General features: G+C 42.0%; 1 protein-coding gene across 1 annotated transcript in view; it reads right to left on the bottom strand.

The window, feature by feature from the left end:
• Nucleotides 1–9573: 9573 nt before the first annotated feature.
• The window catches only part of LOC126514544 (striatin), a gene marked incomplete at its 5' end in the record, with an annotated part of 35880 nt that continues 23618 nt past the window's right edge, over nucleotides 9574–21835 (bottom strand). The window contains 6 exons of the mRNA XM_050163517.1: nucleotides 9574–15103; nucleotides 15194–15280; nucleotides 16252–16359; nucleotides 17348–17488; nucleotides 19286–19453; nucleotides 20729–20850. Of these exons, the coding sequence (XP_050019474.1) occupies nucleotides 14934–15103; nucleotides 15194–15280; nucleotides 16252–16359; nucleotides 17348–17488; nucleotides 19286–19453; nucleotides 20729–20850 (796 nt within the window). The remainder of the gene's footprint in view (nucleotides 15104–15193; nucleotides 15281–16251; nucleotides 16360–17347; nucleotides 17489–19285; nucleotides 19454–20728; nucleotides 20851–21835) is intronic.

Below are 21835 nucleotides of genomic sequence, written 5' to 3'. Positions count from 1 at the left end.
GAGTGCAGTGTATTCAGGTTAATGGCAAAGAGGACTCTGGGTTCCCTACAAAGACTTTTTACATGACCGCCCTGGGTACAGATCCCCATGGGGGCCAGAAGCCATAGGAACCACACAGACTGTAATGAGACCCAAGATCAATGTAATTGTCATTGCTCTGACATCCTCGGGCATCTGTAAAGCTGTGTCCTGACATCACACTATTGATTTTTACCCATGGCCTTGATACTCCACAAGGAACCCTTAGAGCTGAGGAAAGGGAGTTACTTTCCCAACTCAATAGGCCTATGCCACATTTTTTTTTTTAGATTTATTTATTAAGTATACAACATTCTGCCTCCGTGTATGGCCACATACCAGAAGAGGATGCCAGATCTCATTACAGAGAGCCACCATGTGGTTGCTGGGAATTGAACTCAGGACCTCTGGAAGAGCAGCCAGTGCTCTTAACCACTGAGCCATCTCTCCAGCCTGCCTGTGCCACATTTTTAAAGCAGAGATGGGACATTTAGTCGAAAGGTTTCAAATCACTGTGGGAATGACAAGAAATGCCTTTCTAAGATATGCAAGGTGATTTGTTTCCTCCAACAAACAAACAAACAAACAAATCCCACTGTTGACCTGTGGGACAACTTCAACATGGAAATCGCAGGAGTGGCTTCTTAGCCCTGTGACCCAAGGGAACATCCACATCCTTGCTTTTGGCATGGGTGCTCTCCTACAGTGGAAAAGCCACCTGTCCTCCTAGAGACCTCAAGTCCTCAGCAGTCAGCAAGGAACACCACCAGCAAAACACTGGTGGCACATGGCAGTTTCCGGGGGAGTTGCCCATGTGGGCAGCAGCCAAGGCTGCCCTGGCAGGGTCAGCCGGGTTGTTCATGAGCAGATCTGGGGCACGCCCAGGTCCTGCAGCACTGGACGCCTAGGTCCAGTGGTTACTGTGCATCTGCCTTCACACCCACACCTGCGGGCTGGAGAGACCGCGGGCCGTTTTGGTGACAATGATATCCAATCACTGGAGTAACTTGCAAAGTTCACCTGTGGGCTCAACAAGCGGCTTGATCCTCATAGTGTTGTGGGACCCACACCACATTGGAGCTACTGAATGACGGCTTTTCCAAAACCATCTTGCTTCCATGCATCTTCTAGAAGAGAAGTTGCATGTCCATCAGCCGTAGCTGGAGTCTACCATGGGACAAAAAAAAAAAAATCTTCATAGCTCATTATATCTTCAGCGAGTAATCCTTTCTTTCCAAGACACAGAGAGGGTGGGGAGTTGCCTGAGTTCACACAAGTTGGAAGGAAAACTCTGCTACAAACCCACATTTCCCGAGCGCCCACCCTGCCGATGTAACCATTTCCTTTTTCTTCCCGCCAGTTATGACCTTCCGCTCAGCCCCTTCCCTTTCCCACATCCCTTCAGCTCCCCACCACATCTGTGTGTCCCTTCAGACAAGCCTGGCCCATTTGCAGATAGGTACTTTTAGAAAGTTGTTCATAGAATCATTGCCAGTGGCCATGCGCTCTGAGCAGCTGAGGTGCGGGGGTCAGGAAAGGCAGGAACCTTCATGTAGAAGGGCCTTCTCATCGCTTTAAGGAAGACATATTTTATTAATGAATAATGTCTTTGAATCTCAAGGAACTCCGAACATTTGCAAAAACAAAGTATATTAAAAGCAGGTTGCTCTGAGGAATTTTTTCTTGAGACAACTCTTAACAGTGTCTTAGGCAAATTTCCTTGGGTGTAAGACAGGCAGGACTCTGAGGGACCTTTCCCTCCATAGTACATGAGGAAAAATGGTTCTGCCTCAGAAGCCCAAAGGCTTTGCACCTCCACATAGACCACAGGGGCAGCTGTGGTCTGACCCTAGCCTCATGGGACCAGCAGAGATGATCTGAGGATCACAGCAGGAGAGGAGTCTGGGAGAAGTGGTCCCACAATCCTTTCTGCTCCAGAAAGCTCTCATCAGGCATCTTATTTGCAATCTCCCTGGTTTCGGTGATAGTGGGGTCTTGTCCCATCAGCCCTTGTCAACAAATGGCTGCAAGTTTTCAGATGGATGTTCTGCCTTCTCCAACTGCTGTCCCAGCATGCCTATGCCTGTCACCTGACTCCTTTGGTGTTAGCATTGTTCCATGAAGCTGGCATTATGCTTACTATGAAAGAAAGAACCCATCTGAGATCCCTCAGATGCCCTCTGTCTTACCCTGCCTAGCCTGCAGCAGCGTGGCAAACCCACCCAGTGACAGGAGTCGCTGACTGCCAAAGTGTAGCCACTCAGCAGCTGCTGCTGCTCCAGCAGCCCTAGGGAGTGCTGGAGGCCACATGGGGTAGGTAGTCTCTGGGGGGTTTCTGAGGGTATCCAATCCCACAGTGTTCACCCATTTCAACAGCAAGTGGTCTGCCAGGGACTGTCAATGCGTCTCTCTCCTTGGACCTGTGACTTGAGAATCACACTGACTTTCTCACACTAGGGGGACCCCCACCTCCGGTGTAGGACTGCCGATAGCAAAATTTATCTTAGGAGATAAAAGAAGTAGAGATTGTGAAGGACCAAACAAAGACTCTGAGAACACAGCTCACTCTGAAAGGAAGAGGTGTGAAACGGTCCATGTCTGTCCGCGAGCCAGTTCTCCCAGTTAGTGTCCACCCATTTTCACCAACACCGTATTAAAGAAGTGCACTCGGGATTCAAAGGCAGCTTTCTTGCCTTTCCTGAATGAGGCACTGTCCGTAAACACTCCTCCTTTTCTGGAAAAACACCGGGAATGGGAAAAGTCAGCTTTCCTTTGGTGTGATTTCTTTTCCAGGGAGGAGTCTAAATAAATCACCCACAGCCTGGGTGTTCTGAACCAAGGAGCCTTTGTAACATGTTGCTTTTGGTCAGCTGGCTGAGACACCTCACTGAAGTTTCCCACCAAGCGCCAGGCCCTGTTGACTGTCTGGGGCTTCAGGCGGTCAAGACAAGGAAGAAGGAACTGAGCAACAGGCCCCTCCTGAGTGGTCATCAGACACCTGGCAATCTCATGATTGCTTTCACATATATTATCCCAATGAATTCCCACACTAACGCTCCAGGCACTGTTTCACAAAGGAGAAAATAGAGACATAGAAAGATCACGAAACCTGTAAAATATTAGATTCAAAACCAATTCTATCTCAGGAATTATTTAAGTACTGTGAAAAACAACAAAAACAAAACAGACAAATTTAGCAACTTTTAATTGAACAAAAAAATAGTTTGAGAATTGGGTAGCCCTCAGAACCAGAACTGGGTCTTCTAGGCTGCGGTGTGGTCAGAACCAGGGCAGAAGAGAGAAACACAAACACAGGTGTGTCCAACCTTTGGCTTGCGGGCCACATGTGGCCAAGAATTCACAAGTGGACATGTCCTCGGACCAAGTGTGTCAACAGTAAATACAACAAAAATCAATTACCAATATTTTTAGAAAAATATCCAATGTTCACCCTTTAATAAATAAGCTAAAACATTATATAACTAAGTCACATTCTGAAGGCTAATTTATAAATTCTGATTAGCAAGGAGTGAAATGGGCCTAAAAGGGACCTCCAGGACTAGGAAATAGCAGAAGATTAAGCTGTTAAATTTGTGGTAATTTTTTATGCTAATCGTTAACTATATGAGGTAATTCAAGTCAAGAAACTCGAGATAGTTCAAATCATCAATAAACTCAAGATGGCCAGAGGTTTAGGTGTCAGTTAACTAAAAATGAACAAAAAAAACCACTACAGCTACTAGGATCCTTCTTCCTACCTTCCTTCCTTCCCTTTCTTTTCTCTCTTTGGTTATTTAGCATCTCTTACCAGCGGGTATAAAGAAGAAAGTGTTTTTACACACTTACTGTTAGATTTAGGCACAGTCTGTCAACATGCATTAAAAAATTAAGTACATACATCCTTCTGTACATAAGTGCACCCCAGGGAACCTATTCCACAGAAGAAAGCCATCAAAATCACAAATATACACACAGGAATGTTTATTTTAGAAGTGAAACATAACAAAGTGAATATCCATCAACGTAGGAAGAGGGTTAATAAGGGACAGTGGGTCAGCGCCATGGAGTAAGACAGTCATTAAAAGAATGGTGTAAAAGGACACCCACCTGTTGCTGGGTGAAAACAGTGAGTGCGGAGAACACATGATTTCATTTTCCAAAGGCAAACTGGCTTACCAAAAGATCCTCTCGTTTTGCTCATAAAAGGCTTCATGTGAGTGTTAAGAAATTTAGAACTGGCACAGTGGCTCACACTTTTAATCCCAGTATGTGGGAGGCAGAAGCAGGACTGTCTCTGTGAATCGAGGCCAGCCTGGTCTACACAGTGAGTTCCAGGACACCCAGGTTATATACCGAGACCCTGTCTGATAAAAAGGAAAATGGATAACAACAAAGAGAAATTTAGCACTGATCCATGTGTACAGATTTTGAAGGAGCTCACTGTGTACAGGACATCAGAAAAGGTGCAGAGAAACATATAGACTGAGTTGATTGTATGCACTGGGGCATGCACATCTGGATGACCTGCTAGAGGTGACGTGTGCACTGGGGCATGCACATCTGGATGACCTGCTAGAGGTGACATGTGCACTGGGGCATGCACATCTGGATGACCTGCTAGAGGTGACGTGTGCACTGGGGCATGCACATCTGGGATGACCTGCTCGATCCCGATCAGGAAGGAAGGAAGGAGTGAAGGGGCATGGTGGAAGATGCACATCTTTAATTCCTCTATTACTTTAAATTAATTATATGGGTTATTAGTCTTCCATTCGTATCACAGTAAGAGATACACTAAACCAAGCCCTTTCTTGTGACTCTTTCTTCCAGCACCTACCTCTAATAGTCTGTGTATTTGCTTATTGTGCCTCTGGCTAGAATGTACGTTGCGGCAGGCAAAGAATTTGTCAGGCTCCTCCATTGGCACATAGCAGGCACTCAACTACAGGGGAGTGTAGAAAAAAAGGGGCACCCTTGACAGGATTAGACAGCTCTTCTCCCCCACGAAGGGCCCAGCCCCAGATGGGCAGGATGAGGAGAGGAAGGGGTACAGAGGGCCTTCAGTTGTCTGTTGCTATCCAGGAGGTAAGACCCAAGCTCCTTCCGAATCAGGGCACAGACCTCAATCTCAGACTCAGATACACATACCTAAATGCATTTGAGCATTACCAAATGACTGGTATGTACACATGCCCATACACGTGGAGGCCAACCTCAGCTGGTGTTTCTTGGGAGCCATCCTCATTGTTCTTTGCAACAGGGCTTCTCACTGCACTAGAGCTTGCCAATTATCGCAGAACGGCTGCCAGCATCCGATTGTCTCTGCCTCCCCAGAACCATAGCCCGGGGGGATGGAATTCAGGTCGTCTCCATGCTTGTAAGGCAAGCACTTTACAGGATTAGACATTTTCCCAGCACCGCTCCAACCTCCTGGCCCTTTGTTTTGAAAATATGTGTGTGGGTCTTTATGTGGCCAGAGGATAGCCCTTGAGCCGGACAGGTGGGCAGAGGTGGGTGCTGGGAACCACACGAGGGTCCTTGCAAGAGTGGCAAGTGAATACGTGCTTTCAAGTGCTGGGCTCCTCTCCAGCCTCTTTGCTTTGGAGGATCTATACGGATTTGGATTTTGAAATAGGAACTGTTCATTCAGCCTACAAATATCTGAATCCTTTCTGGACAGAACATCATCAACAAAGTGTTACGGGGAAATACCCTGCCCTACGGAGCTTCTGAATAGAGAAGCAAACCCCTGTTTTAGTTTGTTAGGTGGTAAACAGGCGGTTCTTAACATAGAAAATGTGAGCTGATAACAGAGGAGAATCAAGACTGAGTACAGTCCCCCATCACTACATTCACAGTGCCACACAAAGTTCCCAATGCTTTCCAGGACGACGCATAAATGTATCACAAGTTCCTTGCTAATCTTTGTATTTCCTATATAAGTTTTAAATCACACAAAACAAAACCTTAGTATGTTTATCAGAAGAGGCCAAGATGTATGTAAACTACATAACTGAGGGTATAACATTGCTTGTACCTACAGTCAAGTTCAAACATAGAACAAAACACCTGCAGTGAGGTGTGTACTTAAGCAGTCTACACAAGTAAGAGTTCACGACTTAATTTAGAATTTTTTTAGTATTTTATTAGTGCACAGTCCCACCAGTAATATTGAATTTTATTTACTTGTTCTTCCTCTTCATCCTTGCCAGCACAATGGGATTCTGTTCAATCACGAAATACTGTCATCTGCAACAGCATGTACAGGCTAAAGCGCATGGCAGAGGAAATACGTCAGCTATATAATAGAGACACGGCACCATTTCACGGATGCAGGAAATCATCCGAGCAACTCAATGAAGACCTCACGGGTGTTATCAGAAACTGACAGGAGTCGTAATAAATTCCGGTGCTCTGCCACACAGCAGGCTGAAATAACAATGTTAGTACTAATATCAGAGAGGACCTCAAAAGCAGTCACCACAATTAAGTTTAAAGTGACGTACGGTACGTAATTACCATGAGTTGATCACTACCGGATATAGACATGAATCCAAACACCACACTGTGCTTCATAAACATGCACAAATTTTACGCCAATTAAAAAGGAGCGTAGAGCTGGGGAGATGGCTCCATGGTTAAGAGCACCGACTGCTCTCCAGAGGATGTATGTTCAACACCCAGCACTCACAGGGCAACTCACACCTGCCTGTAACTCTAGTTCTAGGGATCTAATGCCCTCTTCTGGCCTCCACGGGCACAAGGCATGCTCAACATGCACATGCATACCTACAGGCAAAACATTCATACACAGAAAATAAAAGAAGAAAATCTAAGAAAGGGCAGGAGGAAAGGAACAGAAGGAAGCTTGCATGTTTGAGTTGGGAGCGAGTCTGGCTCCTTCTGAGATGCATCAGGAAGTTGAGCAGGTAGTTTCAATGAAGAGATTCCACTTAAGTGGACTGAGATTAAATGCTGCTTTGGCTGAATCTGTGTGCTTTGAAAGTCTGTAAACAGCAACGGGCAGAGCCCAACTCTACTGCTGTTGGCTCCGTGAGATGACGCGGCTAGCGGTTATTAAAGAGTACTCGCGTATCATACATGGGGTCAGCTTCATGCTCATGGTAACTTGTATCCAGGGGCCAAGGATCCTCAGTAACCGGCAATCGGAACATGACCACTGGCTTCTCGGTCAGCAGATACTATCTAGTGAATGAACGGCGCTGTGACGTAGCAGCTGGACATTGGGGGGGGGTGAACAAGCAACTGTCAGAATATACATGTGACCACTGGGTTTCCTTTTTCTAAAATGTGCACTGAAAGGATTTTATCAATAGGATTCTCTGAAGTGTATGGGGAGCAGCTGAAACCATTCAAAACAGTGCCCATCCTTTGAAAATGATTTTCCCCCACGAGACTACCTCTCAGTTAACATTACTCAAACGTCTTCATCCTGACATACGCAAATGACACAACAGACTCATTAAAACGGCTCCCTACGCTATAGTAAAATCTGCTGGCTATTTTACCAGCCAGAAGGTCCTACATTTGGTATTATGCCTTTGAAGTCTTTCATTACATAGGACCAATGTAAGACAAAACTGGAGTGTTTGACTTTCAGAAGGAGCAGAAGGCACACTGTCCAGGCCACAGGCCTGGCCGCTTTTCTTTCTGTCCCGTCATCATCCAAGTTCCTCAGCAAATAAACCGCCACGGAAACCTCTCTAGCTCTAATTCAACTGTTTACACGTGAAAACGTACTTGCCTGGTCGTACTCAGACAAGAGACAGGTAGACGTCGGTGTTAGTATTCTAGCACACTGCATGGAAAAGCACAAGATGCGTTTTCTCTAACTCCCGAGTGACACACAAGTTTACTTTCTGTGGAGTTTTTCTTCTTTAATGAAAGCAAGCTTTCTCACTTGGGGAAGGTGGAGCTTTATAATGAATGTCACCTTTAATTTAATGATGCTGGTATGTAAATATCTGTCTACCTATTTTTTTTGGGGGGGGGGTTCGAGACAGGGTTTCTCTGTAGCTTTGGTGCCTGCCCTGGAACTAGCTCTTGTAGACCAGGCTGGCCTCGAACTCCCAGAGATCCACCTGCCTCTGCCTCCCAAGAGCTGGGATTAAAGGCGTGCACTACCACCACCCAGCCTACCTATTTTTTTAAAGTATTCTTTTTTAGGTGATTGGGAACCTGGAACACTAAAGCTCTGGCACATGGATTGACATCACCATCTCTAGCATCCTGAGTGCTGTTTAAGAGACGTCTTGCTGGCAGCTCTACATCACTAGGCTACTTCGCTTTCTGGAGTGTACAGCGTAAGTTGATGTGGAGTTAGTGTCTGGGTCGTTCAGTAAGTAAGCTGAGTGGCTGGAACCGACTACGGGAAGGAGGATTTTCTGTGAGGACACTAGCAGACTTTCTCACAAAAGTCACCAGACCATTATTCAAGCTCAACTACAGCTGCCACGACCTTTAATCTAGAATCAACTCAAGACAAGACTGTGTGAGCTTCAAGTAAGTTGTTCTCTTTTGGCGGAGGTGTGTTGTTTTAAGGCTCTGAAGTCTTAAAGACACAGTTTGGTGACAGTGCTGGACTAGTACACAAGACACTCTGGCTTGGGTTTGATGCCCAGCACTAAAAAACATATAATAAATACCACCACTACCACCATCACCCCCCAAAATATATATCCCTGAAAAATAAGGATTCAGAATTTTCAGAGCTTCGCGCAGTGTTGCTTTTCCGAATCGCGGGTCCTAGCACATGAAAACCAAGTTTACAAACAGATGTTTCATTGGCATTAAAAGGAAAACCAGATTCCCAGGTGCTCCTGAGAATACCTTAAGTCCGGGACAGAGCTGGCATCTCTCAAAACCTCAGTGGTCTTGGGAAACCCAGTGCATCTCATACTATTACTCTGACCCCAGGCTGACACAGAGAACTCAGCAATTCACCAGTAATTCTGAGTGCTCTTGACCTTCCAAGGTAAATTATTCCAAAATGACTCCAGCAAAGGCATGTTTCAGCTCCCATTTAAAAAGACAAATGGGAATTTCTGACAACACTGGAAAATACATTCCTCATTACCAGGCCAACATATACAAAGAAGAGTGGACATCCTGGAGGGTGCCGAAGAGGTCTCTCTTAGATTCCATACTGTATTGTGGTTTGACACCATACGTCCTGGGAATGGTGGCTTGTGGGTCCGAGGATGTAGAATATTTTTGGTTGGTAAGTAGCCTAACAAAGGAGGAAAGAATATTAAAAGCGGCCCTGAACTGGTCTCACGAGGCATCTGAATTGTTCTGGCTTTCCTCAGGCCCAAAGTCTTCATAAGAAACATTTCCGCCTTCCTCACAGTCTGCAGCCGCTAGGGTTTGTTACTTTGCACTGTATGTACTGTGTCTTATACTCCAGGCTCTCTGCATTCCTCTGTCAGCCCACTAGCAAAGACCTGAGACATTAGAACATGTCAGTTGGGTCACTGCAAAGTGATGACTAGGTTCCAAAGGTGACAAGCAGTCCAATTCACGACACACCTATGAGCACATTAACTATTTTGTACACTTTATTTAAAAACAAATAATACACTTAGAGCCACCAAAACTGGATATCATTATTAGCTTATCCATACCCTGAATTTACAAAAGGAACTTCTTGCACCACAAAAATTAGCATTTGGATTTACATTAATTGATATTATAAACTAAAATTTAAGACACCTGAATATCAAACAATCTGGCCCAGGGATCACCAGTTGGGGGTTTGGGGTATGGAGAGAAAGGGTTATTTAGGGTCTGAACTGATGATACCCTGAGGTTCACTCCAGTAAACCGATACTGAGAAGACATAAAGGAAGTGGTAGATTTTTAGTATTACAAAGAAGTGGTTCTTCCTAAAAACAGGCATTGGATCATATAGTTGGGGCGGGATAGGGTTACTCCTTAATCTGGAATGGGGGGAAAAAGTGTGGAGGGGGCTAGATTAGTTTTCTCACAAGAGGCCGACATCAGCCAATGAAGAGGAAGCAGGAAGAGTGGGACATGGCAGACCAAAGACTTCCTAATACTGTGTTGCCAACTCAGCAGCACTCCACAAGTCACTCCAAACCCAGTCTCTGAGACCCTTTCAGAAAGAGCTAACGTGCAACAGGGAAAATCATTCTACATTAACAAGGCACTCACTGGTTCACAGCCTGGAAACAACCCAGGCAGACATTAAAGTTAATTTAAATTAACATGAACTTTCTAATTTGCACCAGAGGGGTGATGAACATGTGGTCCCAGTTAAGTGAAATCTAAAGCTTGACTAGTCAAGATCCAGAAAAACTCCTCAGCACCACTTCAGAGACATTGTTAGAATACATAATGGGATCTAAAGATCTCTTTTGGTCTAACATAAAACTTTTCAAAATTAAACACCTAACAACAAAACTGATGTAAAGGTTCTGTTAAATACTTGTTCAACGTGGAGTCCTTCCCACTGACACGGAGACCTAGACACATGCTTGATAAGGACAATTACAAAGCTTCCAGTGGCAAAAGCAAAACTGATTCAAATCGTTTACCTGCTAAACAGAGAAATATTCATTTTCTGACTTTAGGAAATGACGCATTACACACACACATACACACACGCATACACGCATACAATGAACTTCGTCAGATATTACTTTTGTATGACCAGAATCCCAGTGTCAAACACTCTGAGCACTGCAATATAAACAAACAGGTAACACCGTCATGGAGGCAACTTCTAAGCCAGTAAAGTGAGTAATTATATACCTAAGTGTGTGGTAATAACTTTCAAAGAATAAAGTAAGCCAAATAAAATCAGACTTTTTTTTTTCCAGGTAAACTTTTTGTTGTTTTGAGACAAGGGCTCATGTAGCCCAGGCTGGCCTTGAACTCCCTATATAACTGAGGATAATCTTGAACTTGAGATCCTCTTGCCTCCACCTCTCAGTGTGCTACTGTGCCTGGAGTTTCAGGAAAATTCTTAACAATTTGATTCCTGGTTTAAAATATTACACAGAACAACCAGGGACTAACTCTCTCCACTCACTAAGCACACTGGTGGTGTTTTAAGCCGTCCTTGAGGAAAACAAAACAGAGACACAAAATCCTAGAAGTGATCCTGGATGTTTCACCTGCGCTGTGACTGCGCACTGAGATGACCAAGCCCGAGAGCAGCACCAGCACACGTTCCAACCGCACCAGCCATCGTTCGACTCAGAATGGCAGCAATGACAATGAGGTAGATATGAGAGAGACCACTGAAGTTCTCAAGACTATTCTTAGGTGGAATTGTAATTAGTTCAAGTGTTTCATCTAAAAACGATTTTTACTAGTCTGATCCTCATCATATAAGAATTTCATGGCATACTCTTGAGAACGGGGGGAAATATATGAAGTACTAAAAGAAGCAAGCTTTAAAAAAATTACATCAGTGAGAAGCCCGTAAATCTGGGGAACCAATAATTTGTTATCAGAAGTTGATTTTAATTCAAAAACAGCTATTTGTTCTTTACTGAATTTTCTAGGAATTCACATTCAAAACGCTTGGAAAGCATTTAAGGTGCTCCGAAGAGCACAATGATTATGCATGAAATGTCCCTTCAAGTCCTAGAAGTTGAGCAGTTACATTAAAAGACACTGACTGTCACAAAATCAGGATCTTCACAGACTGGCACACTGGCGCACACACGCGCACACACACGCTCTCTCACGCTCTCTCTTCCCCCTCCCACCCCAACACAGATTCAGTCTTCACCCTCGCTATAAGGCTGCATTTGAAGGTTTTAAAGGCACCTCTCCTTTCTAGCTATTGCCTTCTCAATGACACATTTTGTCAAAAAGCTTGAATGTTCAATGGAAACAGCTCAGTGCTGAGAATGGAATTTTTTCAATTCACATTTGAATAGCCAGGTTTTCTTACATTCAGATTTTAATAAACTAGAATGACAGTCTTTAAAACAAGCATGCTAGCCTATAGTGAGTATAGTATATACAGTAATTTAAACACTTAGAGCTCTATATTATACTGTGAAAGCAAACAGCACAACACTCACCATACTCATCAGCCTCTGAGTATACGACCTCCAAACGGGAGAACACAAACAGTAAAATGCACCCATGGTTTAGATATATATATATATAGTCTATATATTATATATATCCATATAATATATATAATATATATTTATAAAATATACATACATTTTTAGACATCTTTCAAATAAAGAATCATTATCTCCAAAAGAAATTTATAGCAAGAATACTGAAGGAATGGAAGTTAGATAAACAAATAATTTCTCACAAAGTTCATTATCAGTGATACAGTTCAATTTTCCCCTTTTAGTTACAACTAAATGATTACAAAAGCTAAATACTTTGCATAACTAATTATCTGTTTAATGGCAAAAATTGATAAATTTGTTCAATAGAAAAATACTGAAGGTCATTCTATCACTTATTTGTCTATGGTTTGAGTAGCAAATGAGCTCCACGTGGCAGCTGCGTTTTGAGAAGGGTACTAGAAGCTCCCAGAGACGTATCCACAGCCCATGAAAATAAGGCAGGAGCCTAACCCACCTGCTGATTTCATACTATTCCCAAACAGCTGACTCAGAATATTTACAACCCGGTAAATATTTATGAAAGCATTTCGGTGATTTTGAATCTTGAAATTTTCATTTTGTGAATGTTCATTAGGACGGGGAAAGTCAGACAAATGTCCATGCTACCATCGGCTGAAGACAGCTTTGGCTCATGTCCAGGCTGAGAGCAAACAGGGCTAGTTTAGAAGACTCTCTCTATGTAGTTTTCAATGCACAACGCACACGTCCTAAAACCCTTCAGCAGTCCTATCGTTTGCATCACACTTCGTCTATCTCAGGACTGTTTCCCACCCAATCCCGAGGCACAGGATGACCAGGGCAGCCTCTCCTGGACTCCAGAATGTTGGTGAAAGAGTAGACATACACTGCAGAGTTTGGGAAGCATGAAAGCAGTAACTGTGGTCATAAATACACTGCTTCTAACTGGAACCTTCTAACAGCCTACAAATGTCGGGTTAGAACACCCTTTTGTGAAGGATGGAGAGATTTACCCATCACAGTGTAAAATTTTGTATCTGGATAAAACATAAGCATTTAATTCAGTTCACTCGTGTATATTAATTTATCTTAGGTTTGTTAACCAAAGCACAAAAAACATAAAATGTAGTTGTGTTAAATACTATAGCATGTCTAGAGAACAACCAGGGAAATTTAGCATGGGTCTTATAATGTTAATGAAAATTTGCTTGCACACTAGAGAATTCTAAAGGCATCTGCCTTTAGAGCAGAAAAACTTTAATTATTCCCCACATCACCATGAGAATGCTACTTCAAAGAATAGGTCACTAGAAACACCACAGCTATGGCAATGGAGTCATTATAACAGGTTACAACATTTGTAGGTATAATATTTTTAAGACCTAGAGCCTATGATGTATAGATTTTGGTGAAAAGGTGGACATTAATTTACTTTAAATATTTATATTGGTCTCTGTCACTTCACAGAGGAATGTGAAGGGCATGAAGGGTGCCCAACAGTTACAGGAAGGAGGTCTGCATGGAAGGGCACTAGGCAGGTCAGTAGGATTCTGAGTCTCCCAAAAGCTGACTACATATGGGTCACATAAATGTGAAATCTGCCATTTGAAGACATGGCTTATTAGACAGAGCACTGAATCACTGTTCATGAATAGGTGTGTTCCAATTAAAGAATAGGTGAAGGTAGGAGGAGGACTCTCACAGACATCACAGGCATCAATAACGTCTTCCATCTAGGTCTCCATGAAGTTCTCAGAGACGCTGGTGGTGGACTCAGGTGCACTGCTCTATTAGAGCTGCGAGAGCAGCTGCCTGAGAACCATGCGCTCTGGACGAGGCAACATAAGAATTATAAACTGCTCATGGCAGCGGTCAGAAAACATGAGTGTGAAAGGCAGGGAAGAAACCGTGAGTATTATCTGAACCAGTTACATGGGTGTCAAGAAATGGGTGCTAATCAATAGCTTCCTCCTTTTTCAGTCAACATGAAATAATCACTCTAGTGCTATAAATACCACACAAATGAGGCGAACTTTTAAAACAAATTATCAGAGATAGTCCCTGTTTGCCCTTAAAAATAAACAGGATCTCAAACCTGTGTAAGTTAAACCCTTTAGTAAACACCAACCCTATTAACTGCTGTTCATAATGGGTGCTTGACAGCTAGACTTTAGAATGGTACCACATCTACTTTCAAACTAAGTATCTGTTTAGCATTTCTGAATAATATTCTTAACGTATTATTGCACCTTTTCCTCCTACTAGGTGAAATGTTTTGCCACGTGCTTTATGAGAACAGCTGAAAGGAGAGCTATGTTAGAAACTCACTTGAACACTGTCTGGTCATTACACAATGGAGTTAGTAGAGCAGATACAGTACAGTGTGACTACTTAGCCTGTGTAGCAGGTGTCTGGGGTAGAGTCTATCTAAGCTCCTGCTCTGTGTTCCCAGCCAAAGAACTGTTAGCTACCCAGCAGAGTGGGCCCTGTTCACTCAGGAAGGGAGATGCTAAACCTGTTTCGCTCAGGCCTGCCTAGCGAACGAGAACAACCCAGAAATGAAAGTGCCTCTTTGGGGGGAGTTTGAAAGTTTTCAGGCTCACAGATTCAGCTGAGCTTGCAGCAACCTGAACAAACCTTAATTTTAGAAAACAGTTCACAAATTGCAAAACTATACTTTAACAAATGTTCTCTGTGCTCCTTCAGCAGAACAAAAGGGCAGGATGCGTTGGTGCTTGCCCCGGTCTTCTGTATCTCTGTTGTGCAGTTGACTAATAAAGAGCTAGAAGGTGAAGCTGATGAGTCACATCATACGAAGACCTTAGCCAGGGCATCGGCTCCAGCACTGGCTATATAGCATTTGGAAGGATGGAATGCTACATCATGGATCGATTCTTCAAATTTTTTCCGATGAGCTGTGAACTCTTGGATACATGTCTTACTTTCTAAATTCCATAAGCGTATTGAACAGTCATGACCTATTCCAAAAGAAAGGAGATTGAAAGGAATAATTGTATCAACATGAAGATGATAAGGACAAAAAAATAATCCACAGCTAATGTACTTACTGCCAGACATCAAGTACAGGCCATTTGGATCAACTGCCAAACTTGTAACAGCTTCTAGGTGGGCTACCATCGAGTGGATCAGTTTGCCTTTGGAAAAAGACATCGCTACTCTTTAGTGATGATTTCTTTGGTTTGACCACATGCCAGCTTCCATACTACACTAGTTTCCCCAGTCTTCCTCGTCTATGTACTTCTTGGATCAACTTTTTCCCGACCTATCTCCCCTCCTGCCTCGGTCATGCTAATTAGAAAAAATAAAAATAGCTGAAATTTCAGATGAGACTTTTTAAAGCCACAATAAATTCAGTGAGTCTTACTAGCCAGAGATCACTAATCTTGTGTACCCTTTAGTTACAAACTACGTGGATTTAGGACAGACAGTTCAAGTTCAAAGAGACAAAGGAAAAGAGAAAACATGGCCACAGTTTTGCTGGAAACAATATACAGAAAAGAACTTTAAAAATTAAATTTCTAGCAACTAAACACAACTGCAGGTGACCGTATTAAAAGGCAGATAGCCTAAGAAATAAGGCTGCTCAGGTAAAGCTCTGTGCATTTCCGTAGACTGCTGAAAACTGAGGAAGTTCCACCCCCATTCAGTCAGGACTCAAATTTTAATATAATACAGCAAGAATCAGCCTGCGGAAAAACACACAAAACAAATGACCTGAGTGTTTTCCTATGCAACACTGAATCAAGCTGTGTAATATTGAACAGAACACGATAACAGAACAATTTAAAACAAAACGTAATTACCAGCCTCTGCTTCCAACCTGTTTCTATTAATACTCCCTATGGATTGCAACAGATCATTTTTATTGGTACTTAGGTTTGTGGCTTTAGAATATGCTATCTGCTCACTATTAAACAAACTAAAAATTATATTCTGTAACACAGTCTCAGCAGATATGAGTGGAGAAAGTGTTTCAGGACCTATTCCGTGACTATAAAGCTTCCATAAGACACAATTAGCATATTAGTAGGTGTTTATTGTTTTAGTTTCTTGCTGCTGTTGCTGGTTTCGCTTCAGCACGACACAGTGCTCAGGAGGCTCTTACCTGTGTTGTTATCATAGAACTTGATGTGCCTGTCTTCGTGAGCAGTGATGCTGATCGGGAGAGTGGGATGGCTGATGACTCTGTTTATTTGGCAGGAAGAATTGGCTGCTAAAAAGGAAAAATTAAAAATCAATACAAATTGGTCAAAGTAATTTTTTTTCATACAAGGAAGATATAAATACCTAAACAGACAAGAAAAAATAAATACAATGCAACTTTAGTCTGGCTGTGGTTCAGTTATTCTCTGATCACTTCTCCAGCTTCAGTATTGTAAAACGAGCGAGCACTGCCTAAGCTAAACCACACTGGCATATTTACAGCTGATTAAAAGTCAGAAGTTCCTTTTCTACAGCCTGCTATGCATGGATGTCACCTAAGACTTGACCTAGAGTCACTGAAGACATCTAAGTCTACAGATTCTGTGATGTTTGCTATCATAACAGAGTTTTATTGGCTGGGCATGGTGGTCCACACCTTTAATCCCAACACTTGGGAGGCAGAGGCAGGTGGATCTCTCAGAGTTCAAGAGCAGTCTGCCTCATCTACATCTAGGTCAACTAGAAATTCACATTGAGATCCTATCTCAAAAAAAAACAAACACCAACAATATGCAAATAATCTTCAAAGTTAAATCTCAGTTCTTTCTAATATGGAGCTCTTTTCATAGAGGCGTCAGAATGAGGGCTCTCGACTTGTTCCTCTTTCAACACAAGGGAAAAGACCATTATCTTGCAGCCCCCCCCAGATTCTGAGCTTTTAAGGAACATACTAATAATTGTTGTATACTATTTAAGAGTTTTCAAAGAGGTTAATTACTATATTCAGCTTATTATTTCGATATACAACAGAAAAATGTCACGTGGCTTCGTGGAATAAGTTCTTAGGGTGCAGTTTTTCTGTTGTTTGTTTTGTTTCAGTGGCTTAGACTGATGAAGTTTAAAACAAAGTAAGTTTTTTTTTTTTAAGTAAATGTGTTCTCAGGTTTGGGCTATAGAACACTTTATAATTCAAGCATTCTTCATAGTGACTTGGGCAGTTACGCTTCTGAGTAAGTTTAAAAATGAATAGAGAGACTTTTAAAAGTTCGTATACATACTTGAATCTATATTGGATTCTAAAGTGAGAATTCGCTGCTGTGTTTCCATGTTAAAGATGCTTGTATATCCTTTGCTGAATGATGCCACCATATGGCTCGGGTCACTGCTCACTAGATCCACAGAAGCAGGGATTCCCAGTTCTAGGTCAGAGATATTCAAAGAGAATGACAATTAAGTTTTACTTGAGAAAGTACTCAAAATGCAGCAAAACAAAACAAAGTATGATTTACTTAAGTAAATCAGACTTAACATTAGATTAAGTTATTTCACAACCATTCAGTAAAGAGCATTCTTTTGTAACATTTAGCCTTAGTCTATTATCCTTACCTGTTAAATGCTTTCTACCCATTATCCTGCTAATCCATTCACAGAATGCAAACTTATTTAGAAAGAAAACTAAAACATATGGACCATAAGTTTTATAGCTTCCACTTCCATTTCAGGCATAGAATAACACAGTGGGAACTCCGTATTTTAAAAACTCATCTTGAAGAAAAGAAAACTACAATAACAAATCCATCTCAGGCTGGAGTGCAGCTCAGAAATACCACGCTTGCCAAGCATGGAGTTAAGCTTTCAAAGTCTAAGTGCACATTATGACTTTGCTGAAGAATAAAGGTGTTCTGTGGCCTGGAGTGCAAGTCAATGGTGGAATATTTCTCTACCACACAAATACAGAACGGTATTATCAGGGGATTAAACCTGGAACTCATCTATACCAAAAACAGAATGATAAGGCCACTGTGACAGCATACTCCTTATACCCAAGCACATGGAAGTAGAGGCCTTTGAGGTCTGCCTGGACAACAGATTCAAGGTGAATCTGGGTTATATAGCCAGGCACTGCCACAAGAAAACAAACGAATAGAATGGTAAATATAAAATAATCTGTTTCAACACCTAACTAAAGCAAGGTAGTAATTCAAAACTGTCTAACAGAAGATGCAGGGACAGTCAAAAAGCGAAAAGCAAGAAAACGGTACACAAGCAAATGAGCTATCCAAGAATTAACACTGAAACAGAAGGGACCCACTTCCACTCGCCCACAGGAGGCTGAAACGACACAGAAGGACACCATCAAGAGCGAGCGAGGACGCAGTGCGCATGGACCTCGCACCGCTGCAGCCCAGGCTATAAGGTGCCATGAGCACTCTGGGAACAATGTTGGTTATTTCACGTAAGTCACCAACAAAACACCCATCCTAAAACACAACAATTCTACTGAAAGGTCTCTGCTTCCCATTATGAAAATTTATGAATGTTTATAATAAATTATTCTGAATAGCCCCACACTGGAACAACCTAAGTAAATACCAAGAGATAAATAAATAAATTATGAAAATTATAAATTTGTACAGACTTTGCTCATAACAGCCTCAGTGTCTGACAGGAGATAGATGAGTAGACAAACTGCAGCTTAATATAATACTCTCACATAATAAAGGAAAGACACGGGCATTGGGTCGCACAAACGTTACACTGATGAAAAGCCAGACTGCTATTTTATTGTGGTTCAGAATAGACAAAACTAATCTATAATGAAAGTAATCCTGACAAGAGGAACCACTGGCTGGGAATGTGTAACAGGGACTGACTAAGGACACAGAGCAGCTGAGAAGAAAGGGTCCAGCTCCAGACCTCTACCAGCTCCAGGACTGCAACTCGCTCCCCAGCCGCATGAGAACACATCCTTAACCTCGGTAATCATCACTGAAAATAAGTTATGTCTCAGTTTTTTAAATTTAAGCCCCATTTTCTCATCAAATGTTGTTTTTAAGAATTATATGTGCATTGAAATGTCAAACAATAATGTTGCTACATTAAAAAAAACCTTAGAAATTCAAAAAGTCAAGTTTATAGAATCATTTACTTGTTTGCTTTTTCAGAGTAGGATATTTTACAAAATATCTGGAAATGTTCGATTTGAAGGACTGTACCTTGGTTATCATTAAACACACTCAGTGCTGGAGCAGCCTCGGTTGTGTTCCATAAACGAAGAGTGCCATCTGCTGAACAGGACAACAGGCGCTGGTGTGCCGCGCTGTAGGCCAGCCCCCACACGGCGTCTGTGTGGCCCAGCAGAGGGCCTCTCAGAACAGAAGGATCTGTGTAAAACAAGAAAGTGTCAAACCAGGAAGGAAAAAAGCAAAAGCATTTAGGTTCCACTGTAAACATTAAATAGAGCACCCCAAAACGGTATAATACAATCTTCCTAGTTTCATTATTCTTCTGAAATACTGTCGGAATTACAAGTAGTTTTCGAAATATACAAATAAGGTTTGGATTAAAGGCGTGTGCCACCACCGCCCGGCAACTCGGAAGGCAGAGGCAGGCGGATCTCTGTGAGTTCGAGACCAGCCTGGTCTACAAGAGCAAGAGCTAGTTCCAGGACAGGCTCCAAAACCACAGAGAAACCCTGTCTCAAAAAACAAAAAAAAAAAAAAAAAAAAAAAAAAAAAAAAAAAAAAAAAAAAAGGTTTGGAAATACTAAATTAGAATGAAGAAGCCAAGTATGCTTTCTTAAGAAAGCTCTATTTTAATGCTTATTAAATAAAATAAGAAGAGATTTCTGTTTACTTTAGTTTGGTAGTGAAATTAAAATGTTTTTAATGGCAAAGCATGACATGTTAAATCATTCTGCATTAACTCAAAACTTAAGGCAGCCAATTTCTAAAGAGTTTTACAAGAGAATTTATGGTAGCATCTAGAAACACAGGATAATATGAATTCATGGCAAAAAAAAAAGGGCCTGTGTGCATGCGTGCATGTCTACATGTGTGCGTGTTGAGGGTGGAGAGAGGACAGGTAGACAGCTTGGGTTTACTCTGGAACTCAGACTGACCTGGAACTCATTAAATAGACCACACTGGTTTAAATTCACAGCAATTCTCCTACTGCTCCCTGCCAAGTTCGGGGATTACAGACCTACACCCTAAACCTAGCCGAAAGGCCATTCCTTAACCTGTGAGGCCCTTTATAAAAAATATTTTGGAGGCTTGGACTTTAAAACTAATTAGCTTCTTCTATTTTCCTCTAATAACTGAGCAAGGGAATGATGCTAGCATTCATTTACCTTTAAAGTTGTTTGCCAAAAACAGTAATGGAATCTGACTACAGAAGACAGATGTCTGACATGAAGATAGCAAGCGTCAACCAAGCCATTATTTCTGTCAGTAAGGCTGCATAGATGAACTCTTTTCTCAAGAACAGCATGTTTTTTCCTATAGCATTAGGATCTGTTTCCTGTATTTACAGGAGTCCTTCTGAATGAGATAGACATGCTTCTCTTTATTAGTTTTTTAAATACATAATTTTACCCTTAATATATACTATGAAAAAAAAAAGACAACACTGTTTCAGAGCTTTGGTGTAGCACCTACCATAAGAGTCGTAGGGATCGATGTTGGGGTTGGTGGTGTTCCAGCCCTGAATCAGACCGTCCGTACCCCCACTGTAACACTGCTCGCCATTGCTACTCATCACCACACACAGTACCGGACCTCTGGGACAGCAAAGGAATCAACAGCAGTTAACTGCTATTCTCACACATTAACTCTACAATGTAACTTGTCAGAATTTACAATGTACTATTCATTTTCTTTCTTTGCCAGACCACAGGTTAGTAAACTGAGGCCACATTCATCTATAGTCCTAGGATAGTTCTCAAGCTATCAATGCTTTTTACATGTTTAAAAATTAAAACAGCAACACACAGCAAAAACAAAACCAAGAATATTACGTGAATTAAGACCCTTAGTTCAAACCCCAACAAAAACCAAACCAAAAGCCAAAAGAGGACAAAAAAAGAAACAGCTCAACAGAATATGGTCTGCTAAACCTGAAAAAAATATTTACTTTTTCATCCTTTACATTTTGTCAATTTCTGTGACAAATGAAGTGAAGACATGCCTCTCACACGTAAGTGAAAATGAAGAAAATACATAATAACTAAAGAAAAATTCTTGGTTAAAAACAGAAGTGCCAAACCAAGCGGTGGTGGCACACACCTTTAATCCTAGCACTCAGGAGGCAGAGGCAGGCGGATCTCTCTGAGTTCAAGGCTAGCCTGGTCTGCAGAGTGAGTTCCAGGACAGTCAGGACTATTACAGAGAAACCCTGTCTTGAAAAACAAAACAAAACAAAAATACAAGAGGCATGTGTGTGAGCATACATTACTCAGGAGGAAATCCAGGGCCTCATGCAGAATGGGTAAGCCTTCTATCTTTAAGCTGTGCCCCCCTCCTCGACTTTGAATATTTTTATGTAGACTATGTTTAAGATTTCTTTTTAAAATGCTAAGATTTCTTTTAAAATGATTTTTACTTTTTATTTGTATGTGTGGCTGTATGTCACTTCTGCGCAGGTGCCCACAGAGGCCACGAGAGTGGTGTTGGATCACAGGAGCTGGGGTTAAAAGCTGCTGTGAACCAGGAGCAGCAGCAGGTGCCCAGTGCTAGCTTTTCTAATACTTAAACCAAAACACCTTG

The sequence above is a fragment of the Alexandromys fortis genome, unplaced genomic scaffold (genome assembly GCF_014885135.2).
Source record: "Alexandromys fortis isolate MF-2015 unplaced genomic scaffold, M_Fortis_MF-2015_v1.1 scaffold_136, whole genome shotgun sequence".
NCBI classification, from domain to species: domain Eukaryota; kingdom Metazoa; phylum Chordata; class Mammalia; order Rodentia; family Cricetidae; genus Alexandromys; species Alexandromys fortis.
Note: the sequence above shows the minus strand (reverse complement) of the source record. Positions and strands in the feature narration are given on the sequence as shown.